This window comes from Simochromis diagramma, unplaced genomic scaffold (assembly GCF_900408965.1).
Source record: "Simochromis diagramma unplaced genomic scaffold, fSimDia1.1 OVJJ01000326.1, whole genome shotgun sequence".
NCBI classification, from domain to species: Eukaryota; Metazoa; Chordata; class Actinopteri; order Cichliformes; family Cichlidae; genus Simochromis; species Simochromis diagramma.
Genome location: NW_024387042.1, coordinates 200,639 through 222,246, shown reverse-complemented (window position 1 = coordinate 222,246; position 21,608 = coordinate 200,639). Strand labels below are relative to the sequence as shown.

The following is a 21,608-nucleotide window of genomic DNA, read 5'->3' as shown; positions in this document are numbered from 1 at the left end:
AGCAGCTCTAGCAGGAGTAAACAAGCCCGGCCCCTAACCATAATGCAGTGCGCCTATCAAGAGCTGTGTGAGACTGTACAAATGTGTAACAATGTACTATGTCTATACATTTGCAGACCCAGTAAAGGGAAACTGGGTCTGTGAGAGTTAAAGGTTGTTACGGATTCAAATATTGGGGATGGATACAAGAGGAAAAACCAAAATAACAACACTGGTGCGGCCGGGTTGAGTCAAACAATGATTTTAATGATCACACACGTGGGAGATGGACACCGTGCGCAGACAGCATCAGATCTCAAAATGGTGGAGCATTGATCAAACTCTTATAGCCTCTGGTGCCTCCACCTTATCATAAAAGCCTAAACACTCACATGCTTTCTCTCACACGGCACCTAAGCTACGACCTTGGCTCCCCGTTTATCTGCTCCTGCTGAGATGGGGCAGAAAACTCCAGTATACTCTCTCTTCTAATCAGACAAATAAGGCGATGACTTTCTGCAAACAGTATTTCTTATAACTCAGCAGTATAATGCATCATAAAACAATATCATTCATTCACAATAAATCAGCAGTCTAATGTAATGCAAATCAGTTTAACAAATGCAATAGTTACCACCTTCTTCTAATTCAGGAGAATAATGCAAACTAAAACTACATAATAATTCACAATCTTTAATTACGGGTATAACATGGCATAAAATAATATTATGATCCCACAAGGTAGAAGAAGAATTTGCATCCCAGTAAACACATGAAATCCCCTGTGTTTGTATTACACACCAGCAGCTAGAGAATCTGCCAAATATTGAGACAGGCTAAAGCACTTTCAAAATAAAGCCTCCCAAACAACTACATGAAGTGACACATTATTTTCTGAGCTTAATGCTTTGAACTGTTTTACAGCTGCTGTTAGGTAAACAAGTGAACTCTGTGATGAAACACACCTTTATTTATGGCTGAAGCAAAACTCTTGACATTCAAGGGAGGTGAAAAGAGCTCCGCCCCTGACATCAGTAAACTGCGACAAACCAGGAAACAAGCTGTTCCTCTTCCTCAGTAAAGAGAGACGCACAGACGATCAGACTGAGCTCAGACCAAACTAGCAGCTTCCTCTGAGTGAGTCCAGCTACAGGAGAGAAAAGTGGAAAACTCCAACACTGCTGCTTCAAGCTGCTGACGCTCCACACACTGAATGTGAGTTTGAGCAAAAACACGACTCAAAGGAAGTTTCAGTGAAGGTGGTAGAGGAGGGAGGGGAGCCAGGACTGACTGTACTTCCTGTCTGCTGTTTTCAGCTTCACTCACAGACTCAATGGCTTCCAGATCAGAGGAGGATCTCTGCTGTCCGGTCTGTCAGGAGGTCTTCAGAGATCCTGTTCTTCTGTCATGTAGCCACAGCTTCTGTAAAGACTGTCTGAAGAGATGGTGGAGAGAGAGAATAATACACGAGTGTCCAGTTTGTAAGAAAAGATCTTCAAAGAATGAACCACCTTTAAACCTGGCTTTAAAGAATCTGTGTGAGTCGTTCTTACAGGAGAGAGATCAGAGAGCGTCAGAGGCTCTCTGCAGTCTGCACTCTGAGAAACTCAAACTCTTCTGTCTGGACCATCAGCAGCCAGTGTGTGTCGTCTGCTGTGCCTCAGAAAAACACACCAAGCACAGATTCAGACCCATCGATGAAGCTGCACAACAACACAAGAAGGAACTTGAGGAAACTCTGGAGCCCTTAAAGAAGAAGTTAAAGGTTTGTGAAGAAGTTCAAGTGAAGTTTGATCAAACAGCAGAACACATTAAGGTCCAGGCCCGACAACACAGAGAGGCAGATTAAGCAGAGCAGTTTAAGAAGCTTCGCCCATTTTCTAGCAGAGGGCTCTGTTGTGGGCAGTGACTGGGTACACCTGTGCACTACTCATGATGTAAGATAGCAATCCTGCGTCACACCTGTGGAGGGGGATGGATTAGCTCAATATAGCAGATGTGCCCAATACACACTTTGGACTGATTTGTACCAATGCTGTTTTGGGGGGGGATGGTTTATATTTGTGTATCTGGAATGAATTTAGGTCTCTAACGTCCATCCATGGGGAATGGGAGCAGTAACAAGGGGTTGCGTTTATATTTTTGTTGAGTGTATTTTAGTGGTCTCCAACCGTTTTTGCGCCACGGACCGGTGTTATAGGCCCAACAATATTTGTCACGGACCGGCTTTTAATGTGTCGCGGATAAATACAACAAAATAAAACTAGTACCGGCGTACCGAAAAAAAGATTTATTCATAACACACGTGAAAAGTCCCAGGAAAACCGAGTTAACAATCAAAACGATAACAAAATAACGCTGAAAACTGATAAAAACCCTGAAAACTATACATTTCACACCTGAGCCTCAACTCTCGCGGCCCGGTACCAAACGACTCACGGACCGGTACCGGTCCGAGGCCCGGGGGTTGGGGACCACTGTTATATGTGATTATAGTGTGCTATAATAGAGTTTCTTTGTGTGCTTTTACTAACAGTAACTTTATTCTTTGTTCTTAAACAAAAGAGATAAGGTAAGGTAGAGATAAGATAAAGGTGTGTGTGTGTGCATGTAAGGAAGTGCATGAGAGAGAGCAGACACACACACTGATTTCTGAGTCTCTGACTTTTAAGGTGTACAATTTAGTAAAAAGAAATTGTTTTGAGTAAATTGTGATTGACAAACACAGAGTTTTAAAGATATGAAAGTGTTTGGTTTAAAAGGGATACTGTTGAACTGAATGAGTACACAAGAATGTACTAATGAAATTGAAGTAAAATAGCATAAAATGGATGACACATGAAGTGAAGCCTACCCATATGTGACTAAATGTTCATATGTAATGGAATTTTCTATATTAAGAATGAGACTGAAAAGAAGAAAATGCAATGACATGATTTTTAAGTTTAAACTATTTTAAAATCACTACTCAGGCCCCCAGCTCTTATCAGAGAAGGCAAGGAAAAAACCCAGACTTTGATGGAGCCAGAACTGGGCAAGTCCCCTCACCCACATCAGCGCCATTTAAACTCTGCACTGCTTGCTGAGTAATACACATAGAATCAGAGATAAGACTTTTATAAACAGTGTCATTTGGTGGTGTGAAGCAGGCAGGATTGAGGGCCCAAAATGCAGACTCATACACAGGACTTAACTCGAAAACAGCTTTTTTGGTGTTTTGCCTAAACTAGAATGCGTAGGAAAACTATATAAACAGGTGGAACACACAGCCAGGGAATGAGGGAGACTGTGATTGAAGACAGAGGTAGATGCAGACATAAATACACACAAGGGCAAACGAGGGAATCATGGCTAAGAGGAGACCCCTGGGAAGCACAGCTGGAAACAATCTCACAAACGAGACAGGGGACATAAAAACTGAATATGATGCACACCAGGCAAGAGACTATTAAAGGGATAAAGGAAATGCAGGAACACACAAACTGAGAAAGGATCTGACATAACCCGGGGAACATAGAGAGCGAGGGATGTCAGAGAGGGCAAGAGAGCAGGACGAAAGAGCATGATGAGAGAGGTGGAGAGCAAGGGAGGAGGGAGGGCAAGGGGTGAGAGAGACAAACAGAGACATGACCGGGGGAAACATTCAACAACACCAAGGCTACGTCCACACGTACACGGGTATTTTTGAAAACAGAGATTTGAAAAATGAAATAAATGTGTCTGTACATTGGACCCGTTAATCATAGGCAGGACACGAACGTACTGACAGCACTACTTATTTTCAACTGTGATTATAATGTGGTTTTCGTTATACTGGGACACAGACACTCCCGCTCTGCTGTCACGTCTGCTCTCTCCCTCCGACTGTCACTGTGAACATATAAAGAGACATCATCACACTCACATCCCAGCACACCTGTTCAACCCCACCCCTGCGCCGCCTTGAGAGCTCATTGCATCACCCCTCATCTGCAGCCGGCCAGAGACCACACCAACGCCACACATCCCCACCGCCCGACTGGGGCCGGGGCCATCTGGCCAAACCTTATTGCCCCCCCCCCCGCTCGAGCGGGAGAGGAAATTGACCACGACCATCTGCGTGCCCGGCCTATGGATCACGTTGTACTAAAAGGGCTGCAGAGTCAGATACCACCAAGTGATCCGGGCATTGACATCCTTTATATGGTGGAGCCACTGCAGCGGGACATGGTCCGAGCAGAGGGTGAGTGGGCATCCCAGGAGGTAGTAGCGAAGGGAGTCGACCGCCCACAGGATCGCCAGGCACTCCTTCTCCATGGTAATATACCGTGACTTGCGCTAGCTTCCGGCTGATGTAGACGACCAGCTGGTCAGCTCCCCCTACCTGCTGGGACAAAACGGCCCCCAGCCCTCTGTTTGATGCGTCAGTCTGCAGACAAAAAGGGAGGGAGAAGTTAGGCGTGAACAGCAGCGGCTCTCCACAGAGAGCCCATTTCACCTGCACAAACGCCGCCTGGCACAACTGGACCAGATCCGGGGCACCCTTGTGGGTGAGATCAGTTAAATGGCTGGTCAGGTCCGCGAACCCTGGTACGAACCGCCGGCCAGCCCCAGAAACTGACTCACCTCCTTTTTTGTCTTGGGGCGTGGGCATGATGCAATCACCGCCGTCTTCTCCACTTGAGGCTGCACCTGCCCGCCCCCGAAGTGGTACCCCAAATACTGTACCTCCCTCCGCCCAACCGCACACTTCTTCAGGTTGGCCGTGAGCCTGCCTCAGAGACTCCAACACCGCAGCCCCACGCCACACATGCTCCGCCCACGTGTCACTGTAGATGATGACATAGGCAGCAGCATAGGCAGCGTGGGGCCACACCACCCGGTCCATGAGGCGCTGAAAGGTGGCAGGGGCCCCGAACAAGCCGAATGGAAGCGTAACGAATTGGTACAAACCGTACGGGGTGGAGAAGGCTGTCTTTTCCTTGGACTCTGCTGACAAGGGAATCTGCCAGTAGCCCTTGGTTAATCCAGTGTTGTGAAAAAGCGAGCGGTACCCAACCGGTCCAGGAGCTTGTTGACCTGGGGCATGGGATAAGCATCGAAATGTGACACCTAATTCACCCTGTGATAATCAACACAGAACTGTATAGACCCATCTTTCTTCACCACAAGAACAATGGGGCTACACCAAGCACTGTGTGACTCTTCTGTTACTCCCAACCTCAGCATTTCCTTCAGTTCCCGGAGCACAATTTGTCTTTTATGTTCTGGCAGCCTGTAGGGCCGTGAACGCACCGTCACGCCAGGCTGCATCTCAAAATGGTGCTCTATGAGAGAAGTACGGCTGAGTAAGGGGGAGAACACGTCGTCAAAGCGCTGTTGCAATGCAGCAACATCCGCCCTCTGGGCCTGTGAAAGATGGTCACTACAATGGAGGGAAGTGGGGATGTTAGATTTTGGCACTTCCGGCCCCAACTCAGCTCTCTCCCTTACCAGGCTCTCCAGAGAAGCAGTCTCCGCCTCCCTCCAGGCTTTGAAGAGGTTGAGGTGGTAAATCTGCGTGGCTCCGCCCCTGTCCGATCGTACTACCTCATAATCAACGTCCCCCACTCGTTGTGTGACCACAAAGGGCTCTTGCCACTTGGGGAGTAATTTAGAGCTGGAATAAGGAAGTAACGCAAGCACTTTATCTCCCGGTGAAAATTGCCTGAGTTCTGTTGTACAGGTGTTGCTGCCGCTGCTGGGCCTGGAGCAAATTCTCCTGTGAGAGTGTGTGTAGCTTTGCTCTCAGGTCCAGCACGTACTGAACTTCACTTTTCGCATGGCTTGGACCCTCCTCCCAGTTTTCCTTAATCAGGTCGAGCACCCCCCGCAGCTTTCTGCCGTACAACAGTTCAAAGGGAGAAAATCCCGTGGAGGCCTGGGGCACCTCCCGCACTGCGAACAACAGAGGGTCTAACCAGCGATCCCAATTGCGTTCATCCTCGTGAATGAACTTACAGATCATGGACTTCAGGGTTTTATTCAGCCGCTCCACCAACCCGTCGGTCTGAGAGTGGTAGATGCTGGTCCGAACAGCTTTAATACCCGTACAGTTCCCTCAGTGTGCAAGACATGAACGATGTGCCCTGGTCGATCAGTATTTCTTTCGGAATACCAACCCGGGAGACAACCTGAAACAGTGCCTGTGCCACACTTCTCGCGGAAATGATGCTCAGTGGCATTGCTTCCGGGTATCGTGTTGCATAATCCACCAGGACTAATACGAAGCGATACCCGTGTGCACTCCAGTGAAATGGCCCAATGAGGTCCATACCGATACGGTCAAACAGGACCTCAATGAGGGGTAACAGGTGCAAAGGCGCCTTCAGGATGGCCGGCTGGCTAACCAGCTGACACTCCAGACGCAACGAGCATCGGCGGCGTACGTCCAGATGCCAGGCCAATAGAATCGGGCCATTATCCGCTCCAGAGTTTTTTCGCATCACCATGTGTCTGCCCATGGGCTTTGAATGAGTTGCCTGAAAAATCATTTCCCGGCCATAGCTTACACCTAAACATGATATACCATGTTTTGACTGAGAGATTTCTGAAAAAAATTAAACGTACGGCTTTGCTATCACTTCCAACATAAATAAATACAGAAAACTAAATAGCATTGATGTTTGTAGGGTTACTGAAGTTGGGCTAGCTGATATATAATGATGTGCTACGTGATTGCTAGCTACACAGCCATAACACAGTGAAGCTGGAGGATGAATGCTAACTTTTTTCCACTTGATAAAAGTTAATGGGAGGTTTTCCGATGGTTAGGGACAAATGCAATCGCATGGCAGGATGCTGTAAACGGACCAAACTTCAGTCAGGAGAACAATAGGAAGTTTGTCATTAATGAAGCAATGGTAGAAGAAACAAGAAGAATGAGTAAAGTTTGACTTATTGTATCTGACTCTTTTGCTTCGCTTAATGCGCCTTATAATCCAGTGCGCCTTGTGTATAAATACAGACCCATTCATCCACAGTGTGCCTTATAATCTGGTAGCCCTTTAAACATACTTTAATCTTCATAATTAATAGAAAATTATCAGGTCAACACATTCACAAACTTAGGTTCCCCCATTTCCCAATACCCCATTAGCCTTTTATGGCTGAGGGGAAAAAACTTTTCGCATTTCAAATCAAAATTTATTTCTATAGCACATTTTGAAAACAACAGTGTTGACCAAAGTGCTTTACAATCAGCTAAAAAGAGAATAAAAAGTTAAATTCAAAACATTAGTAAACAAACAGACCAACAAACAGCACAGGTGACAAATATAAAAAGCAAGTTGGATGATAGTCAAATTTATTTGATTCAAAAGCCAAAGTAGAAAGGGGAGTTTTAAGACATAATTTAAAAAACTGAATAGACTCGGAAGTACGAATATCAATAGGAAGGTTATTCCAGAGTCTAGGTGCTACAGTTGCAAAGGCATGATCACCTCTGAACTTCAGCCGAGACCTTGGATGAACTAAGAACATCTGACTAGAAGAATTTAGTGCTCATTTAAACATTGTGAAAAACATATTTAACTTGTCCAATTACATCTCCAAATTGCATATAAAGCTGTGTTGAAATCTTCTGCTTTTTGTGTCAAACGCCATATAAATCTGAAGAATAATCCATGGTGACATGAACAAACATGAAAAAAAAGGTGACCACTTGAGTGGCTGATCAACAGTAATGAGTCTCTGAAAGGGACCAGTCTCACATGGACATTATGTTCAAGAAACTAGATCTTAAACCCTGCATTGTCATCAGTTCTGCTTGAGAACCCCCCGTGTTAGCCATCAGATTTTTTACTGTGGATTAGAATGATGATGATGATGATGATGAACCTCTCTGCAGCTAGAAAACAAAAACAAAAAAACCCCCAAAAGTTAGATTTACCCAGTGCCTAAACATGATGTCTAAAAAGATACTCTTTCAGTTTTAAAGTTTTATATATCAGGGCATAATAAAAAACAAAACAAAAGAACACAACATGTTATACTGTGTCATTATTTATTCAACAAAAAATAAGGTAAAATGCAGTTTGAAAAATCAAGTACATAGTTATTTTTTCCATGGTAATTCGATCCCACAAGGGAAATTTTTGTGTTACAGCAGAACGATCAAGACTAAGAATAGCAGTCTACAATACATAACAAATAAACGACACAGTTAAAACAAAAAAGCACTAAAGGTAATGGGTAATGCCTTACAGAGAGTGCAGGAATTTATATATTTACAATAGTAATAATAAAAAAGTGAAGATAGCCACAAACACACTCCCACCACATACTCCCATTGCCTGACTTAGGCCAGGAGCCTAGCCTACTCAGCCCCCTCCCTCACTCACGAGTTTGAGAGGAAATTAGAAAGTGCTTGGGCAATAATATAGATATATTACAAAAATTGGTCTATTAAAGGTATAAGGGTACAAAATATGGGTCTATTATGGATATGTTATAATGTACACAATATGAAGGTATGTTATGAATATGCTACAACTATAAGTATGCACAGGCTGTAGTGTGCATACTTGTATTTTATGCTCAGCTAAACAATTGGGACATAAATGCACTGTCATGCCAGGTCTTGCTTCAAAGCAGAGGGGGATGGGTGTGCAATTTGGACACATAAGTTAGTGAATGCGATAACTTCAGATAAGGCAATGCGATACCATAGATCGTTCTACTAAAAACCTTGGACAAGGTTTAATGCCAGTGATGTCAACCTCAAGGTCAACGGGAAATGTAACAATGCTGTAACCTTGTGTGGGGTGGTACTGTTTCTTATTAGATACATCAGGCTAATATCAACCACGACTCCGCAACAAGCGAGTCCAGGGTGTTAAAAGTTTTTAACATGAAATTTTAATTTTGCTCCTTTGATCATGTCAGACAACATGACCAAACTATCAGTAGGATGAGTGGTGGAGGGATTATAGTAAAGTCAAAAAGCTATTCCTAACAATTCTCTCAGTTTTTCACATATGTTAAAGCACTTTTTAAGGCTTAATGAAAATTCAGACTATACTAGTTCCTCTTCCTTTTCAAGAGGAATTATCATCATAAACAGAAAACAGACAGAAGGAGCCAGCAGGAACTGTTCGCTTTGTGAGAATCTTTACATTTATCTAATAATTTATCAGTTTCGCAATGATTTAATTAAAGTGTTCATAACATGCAAAAAAAGACACTTCACTTTCCAATGCTCTGATCATTTTGATCTTATATACGTACTGAAAAGGTGTTCTTTCTGTTCATTAAATAAAAAGTTTCAATTTTTATTAAGTTGACTGAACGTATTGAATCTCTTCCCCTTTGTAGATGCTTGAACATTCTCATACTTCAGGATTCAGAATGACATCTGAACATCTAAAGCATCTTCTTTTGTCTTTAATGTCTTTCTTCTCTTGAGCTTTGTTCTGAAAATTCAAAACAGTAGCTTTACATGAATCATTTGTAAATCTTTTTCTATCCAGGTCAGAGTTTACTCACTGAATTCATCCTCTCTCTGAAACTAACAGACTCTGTTAATGTGCTATAATGTAGCACAATCTGAATCAGTAATGTGTGATTAATATGTGAAGAGAAATATCACTCATCTTGACTTTAAGATATAGTGCAGTTACTAATAAACTGACAAATATTTTTGGTATAATTAGTCTTCTTTCCTGGAAAGTATTGACAAAGGGTGGAATTATTTCAATATGGACATACTTTGTTTTCCAGCACCCTAGTATAGACACTATAAACAGTGCAACCTTACTGAGAAACAAGTTCACAAGATTTATTACTAATGAGCTGAAAACTGTTGTTTTTACCAATAAACACACAAAATTCCCTGTGTATATGTTCCTGCATTACACTCCTGAGGTATGTGGAAAAGAAAGAACAAACTCCATTGTTTTTTAAACTTGAAGACCCTCAAGCACTTTTAAAATGAAACCCCACAAACACCTCCACGACTGAATCACACTTTCTTTTCTGAGCCTCATGCTGTGACCTGTTTTACAGCTGCCGGCAGGTAAACGGCTGAACTTTGGAATGAAACACACCTTCGTTTCTCTGTAAAGCGAGAGTATTTGAGAAAGGAGAGTGAATTAACCTCCCCTCCTCATCCTGACTCATTTGAAACTAACCAGGAAACAAGCTGTTCTTTTTCATCGGTAAAGAGAGACGCACAGACGATCAGACTGAGCTCAGACCAAACTAGCAGCTTCCTCTGAGTGAGTCCAGCTACAGGAGAGAAAAGTGGAAAACTCCAACACTGCTGCTTCAAGCTGCTGACGCTCCACACACTGAATGTGAGTTTGAGCAAAAACACGACTCAAAGGACGTTTCAGTGAAGGTGGTAGAGGAGGGAGGGGAGCCAGGACTGACTGTACTTCCTGTCTGCTGTTTTCAGCTTCACTCACAGACTCAATGGCTTCCAGATCACAGAAGGATCTCTGCTGTCCAGTCTGTCAGGAGGTCTTCAGAGATCCTGTTATTCTGTCATGTAGCCACAGCTTCTGTAAAGACTGTCTGAAGAGATGGTGGAGAGAGAGAATAATACACGAGTGTCCAGTTTGTAAGGAAATATCAGTGAATGATCCACCTTCAAACCTGGCTTTAAAGAACCTGTGTGAGTCGTTCTTACAGGAGAGAGATCAGAGAGCTTCAGAGGCTCTCTGCAGTCTGCACTCTGAGAAACTCAAACTCTTCTGTCTGGACCATCAGCAGCCAGCGTGTGTCGTCTGTTGCATCTCACAAAATCACACCAATCACAGATTCAGACCATCGATGAAGCTGCACAACAACACAAGAAGGAACTTGAGGAAACTCTGGAGCCCTTAAAGAAGAAGTTAAAGGTTTGTGAAGAAGTTCAAGTGAAGTTTGATCAAACAGCAGAACACATTAAGGTCCAGGCCCGACACACAGAGAGGCAGATTAAGGAGCAGTTTAAGAAGCTTCAGCAGTTTCTAGCAGAGGAAGAGGAGGCCAGGCTGGCTGCACTGAGGGAGGAAGAGGAGCAGAAGAGTGGGATGATGAAGGAGAAGATGGAGGCTCTGAGCAGAGAGATAGCAGCTCTTTCAGACACAGTCAGAGCCACAGAGGAGGAGCTGAGAGCTGAAGACGTCTCATTCCTGCACAACTACAAGGCTGCAGTGGAAAGAGTCCAGCGCTGCCCCCTGCTGGATGATCCACAGCTGCCCTCAGGAGCTCTGATAGACCAGGCCAAACACCTGGGCAACCTGACCTTCAACATCTGGAACAACATGAAGGGCATGGTCTCCTACACTCCTCTCATCCTGGACCCAAACACTGTTCATCCAAACCTCATCCTGTCTGAAGATCTGACCAGTGTGAGACGAGGAGGAGAGAGGCAGCAGCTTCCTGATAATCCAGAGAGGTTTGATCGGGACTGCTCTGTCCTGGGCTCTGAGGGCTTTAACTCAGGGACTCACAGCTGGGATGTCGAGGTTGGATACAGTACATTATGGGTAGTGGGTGTGTCACCAGAGTCTGTCCAGAGAAAGGGACACATGCAGTCTGGATTATGGGGAATAGCGTTTCATGAAAGTCAATACTCATTATGTTCACCATCAGCTGGATCTAGTGTTCTCCCAGTTCAGAAGAAGCTCCAGAGGATCAGAGTGAATCTGGACTGGAACAGAGGAAAGCTGTCGTTCTCTGATCCTGATACTAACACACACATACACACCTTCACACACACTTTCACTCACAGGATGTTTCCATTCATTAACACTTATGATAAACTGAACGTGTGTCCATTGAAGGTGTCAGTGTCAGTGCAGCAGATGAGTTGAGGATGATGATGTTTCTAATGTTGTTTCCTGTCAGTGAGTTGAAGCTGTTAAACTGCAGCTGTCCTCCTGCTGCCTCGTTGTTCCAAAGCTCTTTGTTTCTCTTTTAGTTTCACTGTTTCTTTCTGTTTCTGCTGTCCACCTTTTCACATGGAAAATCATTTCACTGTTTCTCACTGAATGACTCCCCAAACTAGATTTGAAATTCTATCAAGTTTCTAATCATTACAAGTGGTTCATGTTTCTATTTGATGTGTATATGGAGATGATTTGTTGCTGTAGTTATAAAACTTTAGATAAAACAAGTTTAAACAGGAAATGTTGTCATATTCACATAACAGATTTTTTAAAAAGTGTTTTTAGTCTTTGTTAATCAACACAACCAGCCTTGTATAACTGTCTGTCACACATTAATGTCTACATGATAAGTAGTGCTTATTTCCTGTGTCTGAACTTCTTAAAACTTATTGCTAGACAAATACCATTTTTTCCATCACTGTTTAAAAAGGACTGGAAAAATAATGTAAATTTGCCACCTGTTGTGTTTTTACAAAAAATGTTGTAGTTAAAATTTAAGTTTTTATATTAAATAAAATCTATTCACATGTAAGAACAATGGAATTCTTTGATAATATGGTCAAACACCACTGTGATACAATTCAATGGGGTCTAAAATTGTCAAAAAGTTCTGTTATTACTAGGTTTTTAAACTGTGATGTATTTACTTTTATTTAATTTAATAAAATTGTATATTATCCAGGTTACCAGAAGGTTAAACTGTAATCTAACTTTCAGTTAGATAGTATCTGGAAATCCACAGACAGAAAAGTAAAAAGCAAATCCAAAATTCTTCAGAGAACAAGGAGCACATGAGGGAACTTAACCAAAGCATCTGAGAAAGAACAAAGGAAATAGATTATAAATGCTAGATAGTTAGTGGAAGTGGACACAACTGCAGAAAAGGGCACAGCTGAAACTATTCAAGACAATGAAACAAAATAACATAGGCTAAATGCATAACATAGGAGACAATTGACTAACAAGTTTACAGAACAAATTACACCAAAGGATAATAGAGAGAGAACACTGAGGGATCACCTTAAAGTTAATAATAGGGACAACAGTGTTCTTGTCCTTTTTATGTGACTATAAAGAGTAACTTCAAACATTTGTGATTGTTGTGGCACATGATGATGATAAACAAGACACTTAAAAGCACTGTAATTTCTCAAGTGAGACTTGCAACCTACTTCACGACATGGGCACTCCGATTGTGCTTCATTGTTGCGTAGGCCTTCTTTATGTGTCAGTAACTTTTTAGGGTTTTCACTGAGACACCACATCTATGACAATGAACATCCTTAAAATGCTTTTGTTGGAATGTCACTTTCACAATGCTCCATGGACACTTGAATAGATACATTTCTTTAAATCCAAAGAAGCATGTGTACTGAACACTACTGTGTTCACTCACTACTGCCCACTCTCAACATCATGAGAGGAAAGCACTGGGTTAATAGTGTAATATTTAGGTGACTCCTCTGTTAATCAGATGCAATATGACTGGTCACATTAAACTTTTGTTTAATATTAATGGTAACGTTTCTAAAGGTGTGTGGCAATGTGCACCACTGCTGTGCCTGCTGTTGATTATGAATGGTCCTTTTTCCAACTTCAAAAAGTAAACACTCATTGTTCTTGTCCTTGTAAGGTCCATTTGTTCACCTGATTCAAACTAGAAATGGTCCATTTTTATCCCCCAAATTTTTCTTATTGCTGGCTATTTCATTAACGCCTTTTCCTTCTCTATCAAAAGGTTAAAAATTCAACGCTGTCTGCTTGTAAGTACCCAGAAACCACAATGGCCTCTTTATGGAAAGTGTGTTTTGTTGATTTGAAAGTTAGCTGATGTTAACGTTGCAGAGTGTCTACCCTACACTCAGGCATTAATGTTTATTGTTCAAATTAATTAAATATGTAGATAGCTTCAAAATTATGTCTGCGAATGTTCTCAGTCATCCAGGTCATCGTAGTCAAAGGAGCTTGCAAAGAAAAGCGTCTGGACTTCTTTAAATTGCTTGATGACGTTTCACCTCTCATTCGAGAAGTTTCTTCAGTTCTAAGGTCAAATGGTGGAGAGTCCCAGATTTATACCTAGTGGGAGTTTCCCCCCAAAGAGGGACAAAAGGACCCCCTGATGATCCTCTAATCGCCTGAGCCAAGGTGTGAAAGCGGGTGTGGGTCCCAATCAGCCAGGGTTTCGGGTGAGCTCATTGTGAAACCTGGCCCCACCTTATCATGCGATGTCCTGAGATCAGATGGTTTGAAAGAGGAGTGAAAGAAGCCTACTATGTCCACTGTGAGCGACCGTCTTTGAACAGAGTCGATGGTTTACGACGCCAACTCTCTGCCATCTATAATCCAGTTTTGAGTTCCCTCCCCAGACACCTTAACGCACACTCACATCCTGGGCCATCTGACCTCAGGAATTTGCATGATGCATGATCAAATCTGATGAAATACCGGGCGACGCATAGCGGGCTTTTTTTTAAAAGCCGAGAAATGCGCCGTATTTGATAGCTTGCTGCGAGACCTACACCGAGCGCATCTACTGCGGGTGGGTTGCCTGTTATCAGACCCGGAGTTAGCAACATCCCCAAAAACACGAAGAGGAGAGTCCTGGCCCCTAGCCCTGCCAGTGTAGCAGAAATGATGAGGATGATGATGGCAGCAGCAGCCGTTCTTCTCTGCGTGAGTAGCTTAATGTTGTTCGTGTGTAATTTACGTTGAGTAGGCTAACCACGTTATTACATTAATGCATGTAAGGTGAACTAGCAAACATCATCATAGCTACATGCGGCTGTCTTCTTGTTTGATGGCAGATACTCCCTTCACCCTGGCCAAAAAGGCTAAAATGACCAAAGAAAAAGAGGGAAACGGCTAAACATGAGAGGTTTTTGGATAAAGTTTGTGTTTTTTCCATTGTTTAAGCACTGCTTCCAGCCAAGAGTGATACCATATATGCCCCATAGCTGCAGAAAAGGCTAACATTGTTATCTTTTTACAAAAAAACCAGCTGAACATGAGAGGTTTATGGACCAATTTTGTGTTCTTCATTCTTTAAGCACCGGTTTGAGAACCGTTTGAGCACCGGCACCGTTTCAAAAGTACCGATTTGGCACCGGTATCGGATAAAACCTAAACGATACCCATCCCTAATCTAGACCATACCTCTCAACCTCCCACAGTAATTCAAGCTCCATGCCCACCAGAGAGGAGGCATTCCAAGTCCCAATTGCTAGTTTCGGTCGTCAAGGATTGGTCTGCCAAAGCCTTCGCCCCTGGTTGCTGCCCAACTTACATTGCACCCAACCCCTATGGCACCTCCTGCGGGTGGTGGGCCTAACACAAGGATGGGCCCATGTCCCTTTTTCAGGCTGTGCCGGGCCAGGTCCGATGGAACCTATCCATGGGGCCACTCTATTCAGTAACCCTATCCTGGGCAGGGTGAAGTGTTCACTTGATATTCTATTCACAGAGTACTTTTGAATCACTCTTTGACTGCACTTCAGTCACAAGTTTAATTCAAACAAATTCAAGAAATGTGTCATCATCCAAAATCTTCCCCAGTGGGGTTTGAGTTGGGAAACATGAAACACATTGTGGATACGCATGGTCCTGGGAAGCTTGAGACGCACAGAAACGGGGTTAACAACGGAGTCCACTTCGAACGGTCCAATGAAGGTGGGGGAGAGCTTTTGCGATTCTGTTCTGAGAGGTACATACCGGGTCGAGAGCCAAACCTTCTGCCCAGGTGAGTAGGCCGGGGCCGGGGTCCTGTGGCGATCTGCCTGCCGTTTGTTCCGGTCCGGCGTGCGAAGAAGGGCAGCTCTAGTGGCCCACCATGCGTGCTGACTCCACCGCAGGTGCTGCTGAACAGAGGGCACAAAGTGCTCACCTTCGATTGCAGGGAACAGGGGAGGTTGGTACCCCAGGGAGGCCTCGAACGGAGAGACGCCTGTGGCCGACGAGGTAAGGCTATTGTGAGCGTACTCCACCCACGTCAGTTGCTCGCTCCAGGTGGTCTGATTAGTGGACGTCAAGCAACGGAGAGCTGCTTTGAGTTCTTGGTTGGCCCGTTCTGCTTGACCGTTGGTCTGTGGATGAAAACCTGACGAGAGACTGGAGACTGACCTGGGCCCCTAAGGAGGTGCAGAACTCCCTCCAAACACGTGACGTGAACTGTGGGCCTCGGTCCGAGACCACTTCAGCAGGGTTCCCGTGGAGGCGAAACACATGAGTTGACAGAAGCCGGGCGGTCTCCAGGGCGGTGGGGAGCTTGGGGAGAGCAACAAAGTGGGCAGCTTTAGAAAAAACGGTCGACAATGGTGAGGATGACTGTGTTACCTGATGATGGCGGAAGACCAGTGACAAAGTCAACCGCAATGTGGGACCAGGGGCGGCTTGGCGTAGGTAAGGGATGAAGTAGGCCGGCAGCGGGCTGGTTGACAGGTTTATTCTGGGCACAGGTTGGACAGGCGGCGATGAATTCTTGGACGTCCTTGGCCAGTGTAGGCCACCAGGCAAACCGCTTGATGAAGGTGACAGTGCGATGAATGCCCGGATGACAGGTGAGTTTTCCACCGTGGGCCCATTGTAGCACTCGTGAGCGAACGGATGTGGGAACAAAGAGCAATCCCGGGGGACCAGTCCCCGGATCCAGTTCTGCCCGCTGGGCCTCCCGTATGGCGGACGCGACCCTGAAAAGGATAAGCAGAAGCAAATGGATGGATTGATTCCACATACAATCCTGTAAATTTTAATCAACATGAACACTGAAAAAGTTGCACTGAGTAAAACATTAGTTTTATTTTGTTCACTAACATCATAATACTACTGTAATGCAGGATTGCTACATGTCAATAAGCTATCTTTGTTGTTAAAAATATTTAAAAATAAAAATTTAAACTAATCTTGCTGTAAGGCAGTTGTTGCAGGGCGTGTATCAAAATTAAAGGTGTGAATTTTAAAGGCAACGCATGTATTTACTAATAAAGGCAATGATTCCATCCTGTATGTGGTGCGGCTCACATTATAGTCAGCTATCCATGGTCATTGTTACACATATCTTTTCTGGTATTTGTAAATGTTGATCTACCTATAAATCATAAGCTTAAATACTGTAATCATCATTCATTATGGAGTAATTATGGTCAAATCTATCAAATAAAACATTTTGCACTTTAATAATGAATTGGACGCATTAGTAAATCTAATTTATTTTTAATTGTTTTAGTCATTTAGACATTACTAAAGTATTTCATTATTTGAATGCAAATATATATATATTAGTATATAAAAAGTATAATAAATTATATTGATTGTATTTTAATCACTGGGACATAGAGAGATTGAAATTTCATTACGTCCAAAATAGGGTAAAAAGGCACAACCTCCAGTCTTATACACTCAACAAAAATATAAACGCAACACCTTTGTTACTGCTCCCATTCCCGATGGGATGGACGTAGAGACCTAAAATTCATTCCAGATACACAATGTAACCATCCCTCCCAAACAGTGGTCACAAATCAGTCCAAATGTGTGGTAGTGGGCACATCTGCTATATTGAGATAATCCATCCCACCTCACAGGTGTGCCACATCAGGATGCTGATCTGACATCATGAGTAGTGCACAGGTGTACCTCAGACTGCCCACAACAAAAGGCCACCCTGGAATGTGCAGTTTTTTGCGCTATTGGGGACCCAGAACTGGTCAGTATCTGGTGTGACCACCATTTGCCTCATGCAGTGCAACACATCGTCGCATGGAGTCTATCAGATTGTCAGTTGTGGCCTGTGGAATTCTGGTCCACTCCACTTCAATGGCTGTGCGAGGTTGTTGGATATTCGTGGGAACTGGTACACGCTGTCGTATACGCCGAACATGCTCAATGGGTGACATGTCCGGTGAGTATGCTGGCCATGCAAGAACTGGGACATTCTCAGCTGCCATCTGCCCTGAACAATGTGAACCATGATTCATCCGTGAAGCGCACACCTCTCCAATGTGCCAGACGCCATCGAATGTGAGCATTTGCCCACACAAGTCTGTTACGGCGACGAGCTGGAGTCAGGTCAAGACCCCGATGAGGATGACGGACATGCAGTTGAGCGTCCCTGAGACGGTTTCTGACAGTTTGTGCAGAAATTGTTTGGTTGTGCAAACCAATTGTTCCAGCAGCTGTCTGGGTGGCTGGTCTCAGACGATCTTGGAGGTGAACCTGCTGGATGTGGAGGTCCTGGGCTGGTGTGGTTACACGGGGTCTGCGGTTGTGAGGCCGGTTGGATGTGCTGCCATATTCTCTGAAATGCCTGTGGAGACGGCTTATGGTTGAGAAATGAACATTCAATGCACGGGCGACAGACCTGGTTGACATTCCGGCTGTCAGCATGCCAATTGCACGCTCCCTCATTGCTTGTGGCATCTGTGGCATTTTGCTGTGAGACAAAACTGCACATTCCAGGGTGGCCTTTTGTTGTGGGCAGTCTGAGGTACACCTGTGCACTACTCATGATGTCAGATCAGCATCCTGATGTGGCACACCTGTGAGGTGGGATGGATTATCTCAATATAGCAGATGTGCCCACTACCACACATTTGGACTGATTTGTGACCACTGTTTGGGAGGGATGGTTATATTGTGTATCTGGAATGAATTTTAGGTCTCTACGTCCATCCCATCGGGAATGGGAGCAGTAACAAAGGTGTTGCGTTTATATTTTTGTTGAGTGTATGTTAGTGGTCTCCAACCTTTTTTGCGCCACGGACCGGTTTATGCCCAACAATATTTTCACGGACTGGCTTTTAATGTGTCGCGGATAAATACAACAAAATAAAACTAGTACCGGTACCGAAAAAAAGAAGATTTATTCATAACACACGTGAAAAGTCCCAGGAAAACCGAGTTAACAATCAAAACGATAACAAAATAACGCTGAAAACTGATAAAAACCCTGAAAACTATACATTTCACACCTGAGCCTCAACTCTCGCGGCCCGGTACCAAACGACTCACGGACCGGTACCGGTCCGAGGCCCGGGGGTTGGGGACCACTGTTATATGTGATTATAGTGTGCTATAATAGAGTTTCTTTGTGTGCTTTTACTAACAGTAACTTTATTCTTTGTTCTTAAACAAAAGAGATAAGGTAAGGTAGAGATAAGATAAAGGTGTGTGTGTGTGTGTGCATGTAAGGAAGTGCATGAGAGAGAGCAGACACACACACTGATTTCTGAGTCTCTGACTTTTAAGGTGTACAATTTAGTAAAAAGAAATTGTTTTGAGTAAATTGTGATTGACAAACACAGAGTTTTAAAGATATGAAAGTATTTGGTTTAAAAGGGATACTGTTGAACTGAATGAGTACACAAGAATGTACTAATGAAATTGAAGTAAAATAGCATAAAATGGATGACACATGAAGTGAAGCCTACCCATATGTGACTAAATGTTCATATGTAATGGAATTTTCTATATTAAGAATGAGACTGAAAAGAAGAAAATGCAATGACATGATTTTTAAGTTTAAACTATTTTAAAATCACTACTCAGGCCCCCAGCTCTTATCAGAGAAGGCAAGGAAAAAAACCAGACTTTGATGGAGCCCCCATCAGCGCCATTTAAACTCTGCACTGCTTGCTGAGTAATACACATAGAATCAGAGATAAGACTTTTATAAACAGAGTGTCATTTGGTGGTGTGAAGCAGGCAGGATTGAGGGCCCAAAATGCAGACTCATACACAGGACTTAACTCGAAAACAGCTTTTTTGGTGTTTTGCCTAAACTAGAATGCGTAGGAAAACTATATAAACAGGTGGAACACACAGCCAGGGAATGAGGGAGACTGTGATTGAAGACAGAGGTAGATGCAGACATAAATACACACAAGGGCAAACGAGGGAATCATGGCTAAGAGGAGACACCTGGGAAGCACAGCTGGACACAATCTCACAAACGAGACAGGGGACATAAAAACTGAATATGATGCACACCAGGCAAGAGACTATTAAAGGGATAAAGGAAATACGGGGAACACACAAACTGAGAAAGGATCTGACATAACCCGGGGAACATAGAGAGCGAGGGATGTCAGAGAGGGCAAGAGAGCAGGACGAAAGAGCATGATGAGAGAGAGCAAGGGCAAGGGGTGAGAGAGACAAACAGAGACATGACCGGGGAAACATTCAACAACACCAAGGCTACGTCCACACGTACACGGGTATTTTTGAAAACGGAGATTTGAAAAATGAAATAAATGTGTCTGTAACATTGGACCCGTTAATCATAGGCAGGACACGAACGTACTGACAGCACTACTTTATTTTCAACTGTGATTATAATGTGGTTTTCGTTATACTGGGACACAGACACTCCCGCTCTGTCACGTCTGCTCTCTCCCTCCGACTGTCACTGTGAACATATAAAGAGACATCATCACACTCACATCCCAGCACACCTGTTCAACCCCACCCCTGCGCCGCCTTGGGAGCTCATTGCATCACCCCTCATCTGCAGCCGGCCAGAGACCACACCAACGCCACACATCCCCACCGCCCGACTGGGGCCGGGGCCATCTGGCCAAACCTTATTGCCCCCCCCCCGCTCGAGCGGGAGAGGAAATTGACCACGACCATCTGCGTGCCCGGCCTATGGATCACGTTGTACTTAAAGGGCTGCAGAGTCAGATACCACCAAGTGATCCGGGCATTGACATCCTTTATATGGTGGAGCCACTGCAGCGGGACATGGTCCGAGCAGGGGGTGAGTGGGCATCCCAGGAGGTAGTAGCGAAGGGAGTCGACCGCCCACCGGATCGCCAGGCACTCCTTCTCCATGGTAATATACCGTGACTTGCGCTAGCTTCCGGCTGATGTAGACGACCAGCCGGTCAGCTCCCCCTACCTGCTGGGACAAAACGGCCCCCAGCCCTCTGTTTGATGCGTCAGTCTGCAGACAAAAAGGGAGGGAGAAGTTAGGCGTGAACAGCAGCGGCTCTCCACAGAGAGCCCATTTCACCTGCACAAACGCCGCCTGGCACAACTGGACCAGATCCGGGGCACCCTTGTGGGTGAGATCAGTTAAATGGCTGGTCAGGTCCGCGAACCCTGGTACGAACCGCCGGCCAGCCCCAGAAACTGACTCACCTCCTTTTTTGTCTTGGGTCGCGGGCATGATGCAATCACCGCCGTCTTCTCCACTTGAGGCTGCACTTGCCCGCCCCCGAAGTGGCACCCCAAATACTGTACCTCCCTCCGCCCAACCGCACACTTCTTCAGGTTGGCCGTGAGCCTGCCTCAGAGACTCCAACACCGCAGCCCCACACCACACATGCTCCGCCCACGTGTCACTGTAGATGATGACATCATCTAGATAGGCAGCAGCATAGGCAGCGTGGGGCCACACCACCCGGTCCATGAGGCGCTGAAAGGTGGCAGGGGCCCCGAACAAGCCGAATGGAAGCGTAACGAATTGGTACAAACCGTACGGGGTGGAGAAGGCTGTCTTTTCCTTGGACTCTGCTGACAAGGGAATCTGCCAGTAGCCCTTGGTTAATCCAGTGTTGTGAAAAAGCGAGCGGTACCCAACCGGTCCAGGAGCTTGTTGACCTGGGGCATGGGATAAGCATCGAAATGTGACACCTAATTCACCCTGTGATAATCAACACAGAACTGTATAGACCCATCTTTCTTCACCACAAGAACAATGGGGCTACACCAAGCACTGTGTGACTCTTCTGTTACTCCCAA

General features: G+C 44.6%; 1 protein-coding gene across 1 annotated transcript; it reads left to right on the top strand.

Annotated features, from left to right (window-relative positions):
• Nucleotides 1-712: 712 nt before the first annotated feature.
• Nucleotides 713-11,834, top strand: LOC120741612 (zinc-binding protein A33-like). The gene is made up of 5 exons (XM_040044585.1): nucleotides 713-1,194; nucleotides 1,296-1,738; nucleotides 3,955-4,201; nucleotides 4,644-4,903; nucleotides 10,860-11,834. Exons 2-5 carry the CDS (start codon nucleotides 1,313-1,315, stop codon nucleotides 11,796-11,798), a joined length of 1,872 nt encoding a protein of 623 aa, XP_039900519.1. The 5' UTR covers nucleotides 713-1,194; nucleotides 1,296-1,312; the 3' UTR covers nucleotides 11,799-11,834.
• Nucleotides 11,835-21,608: the final 9,774 nt, after the last annotated feature.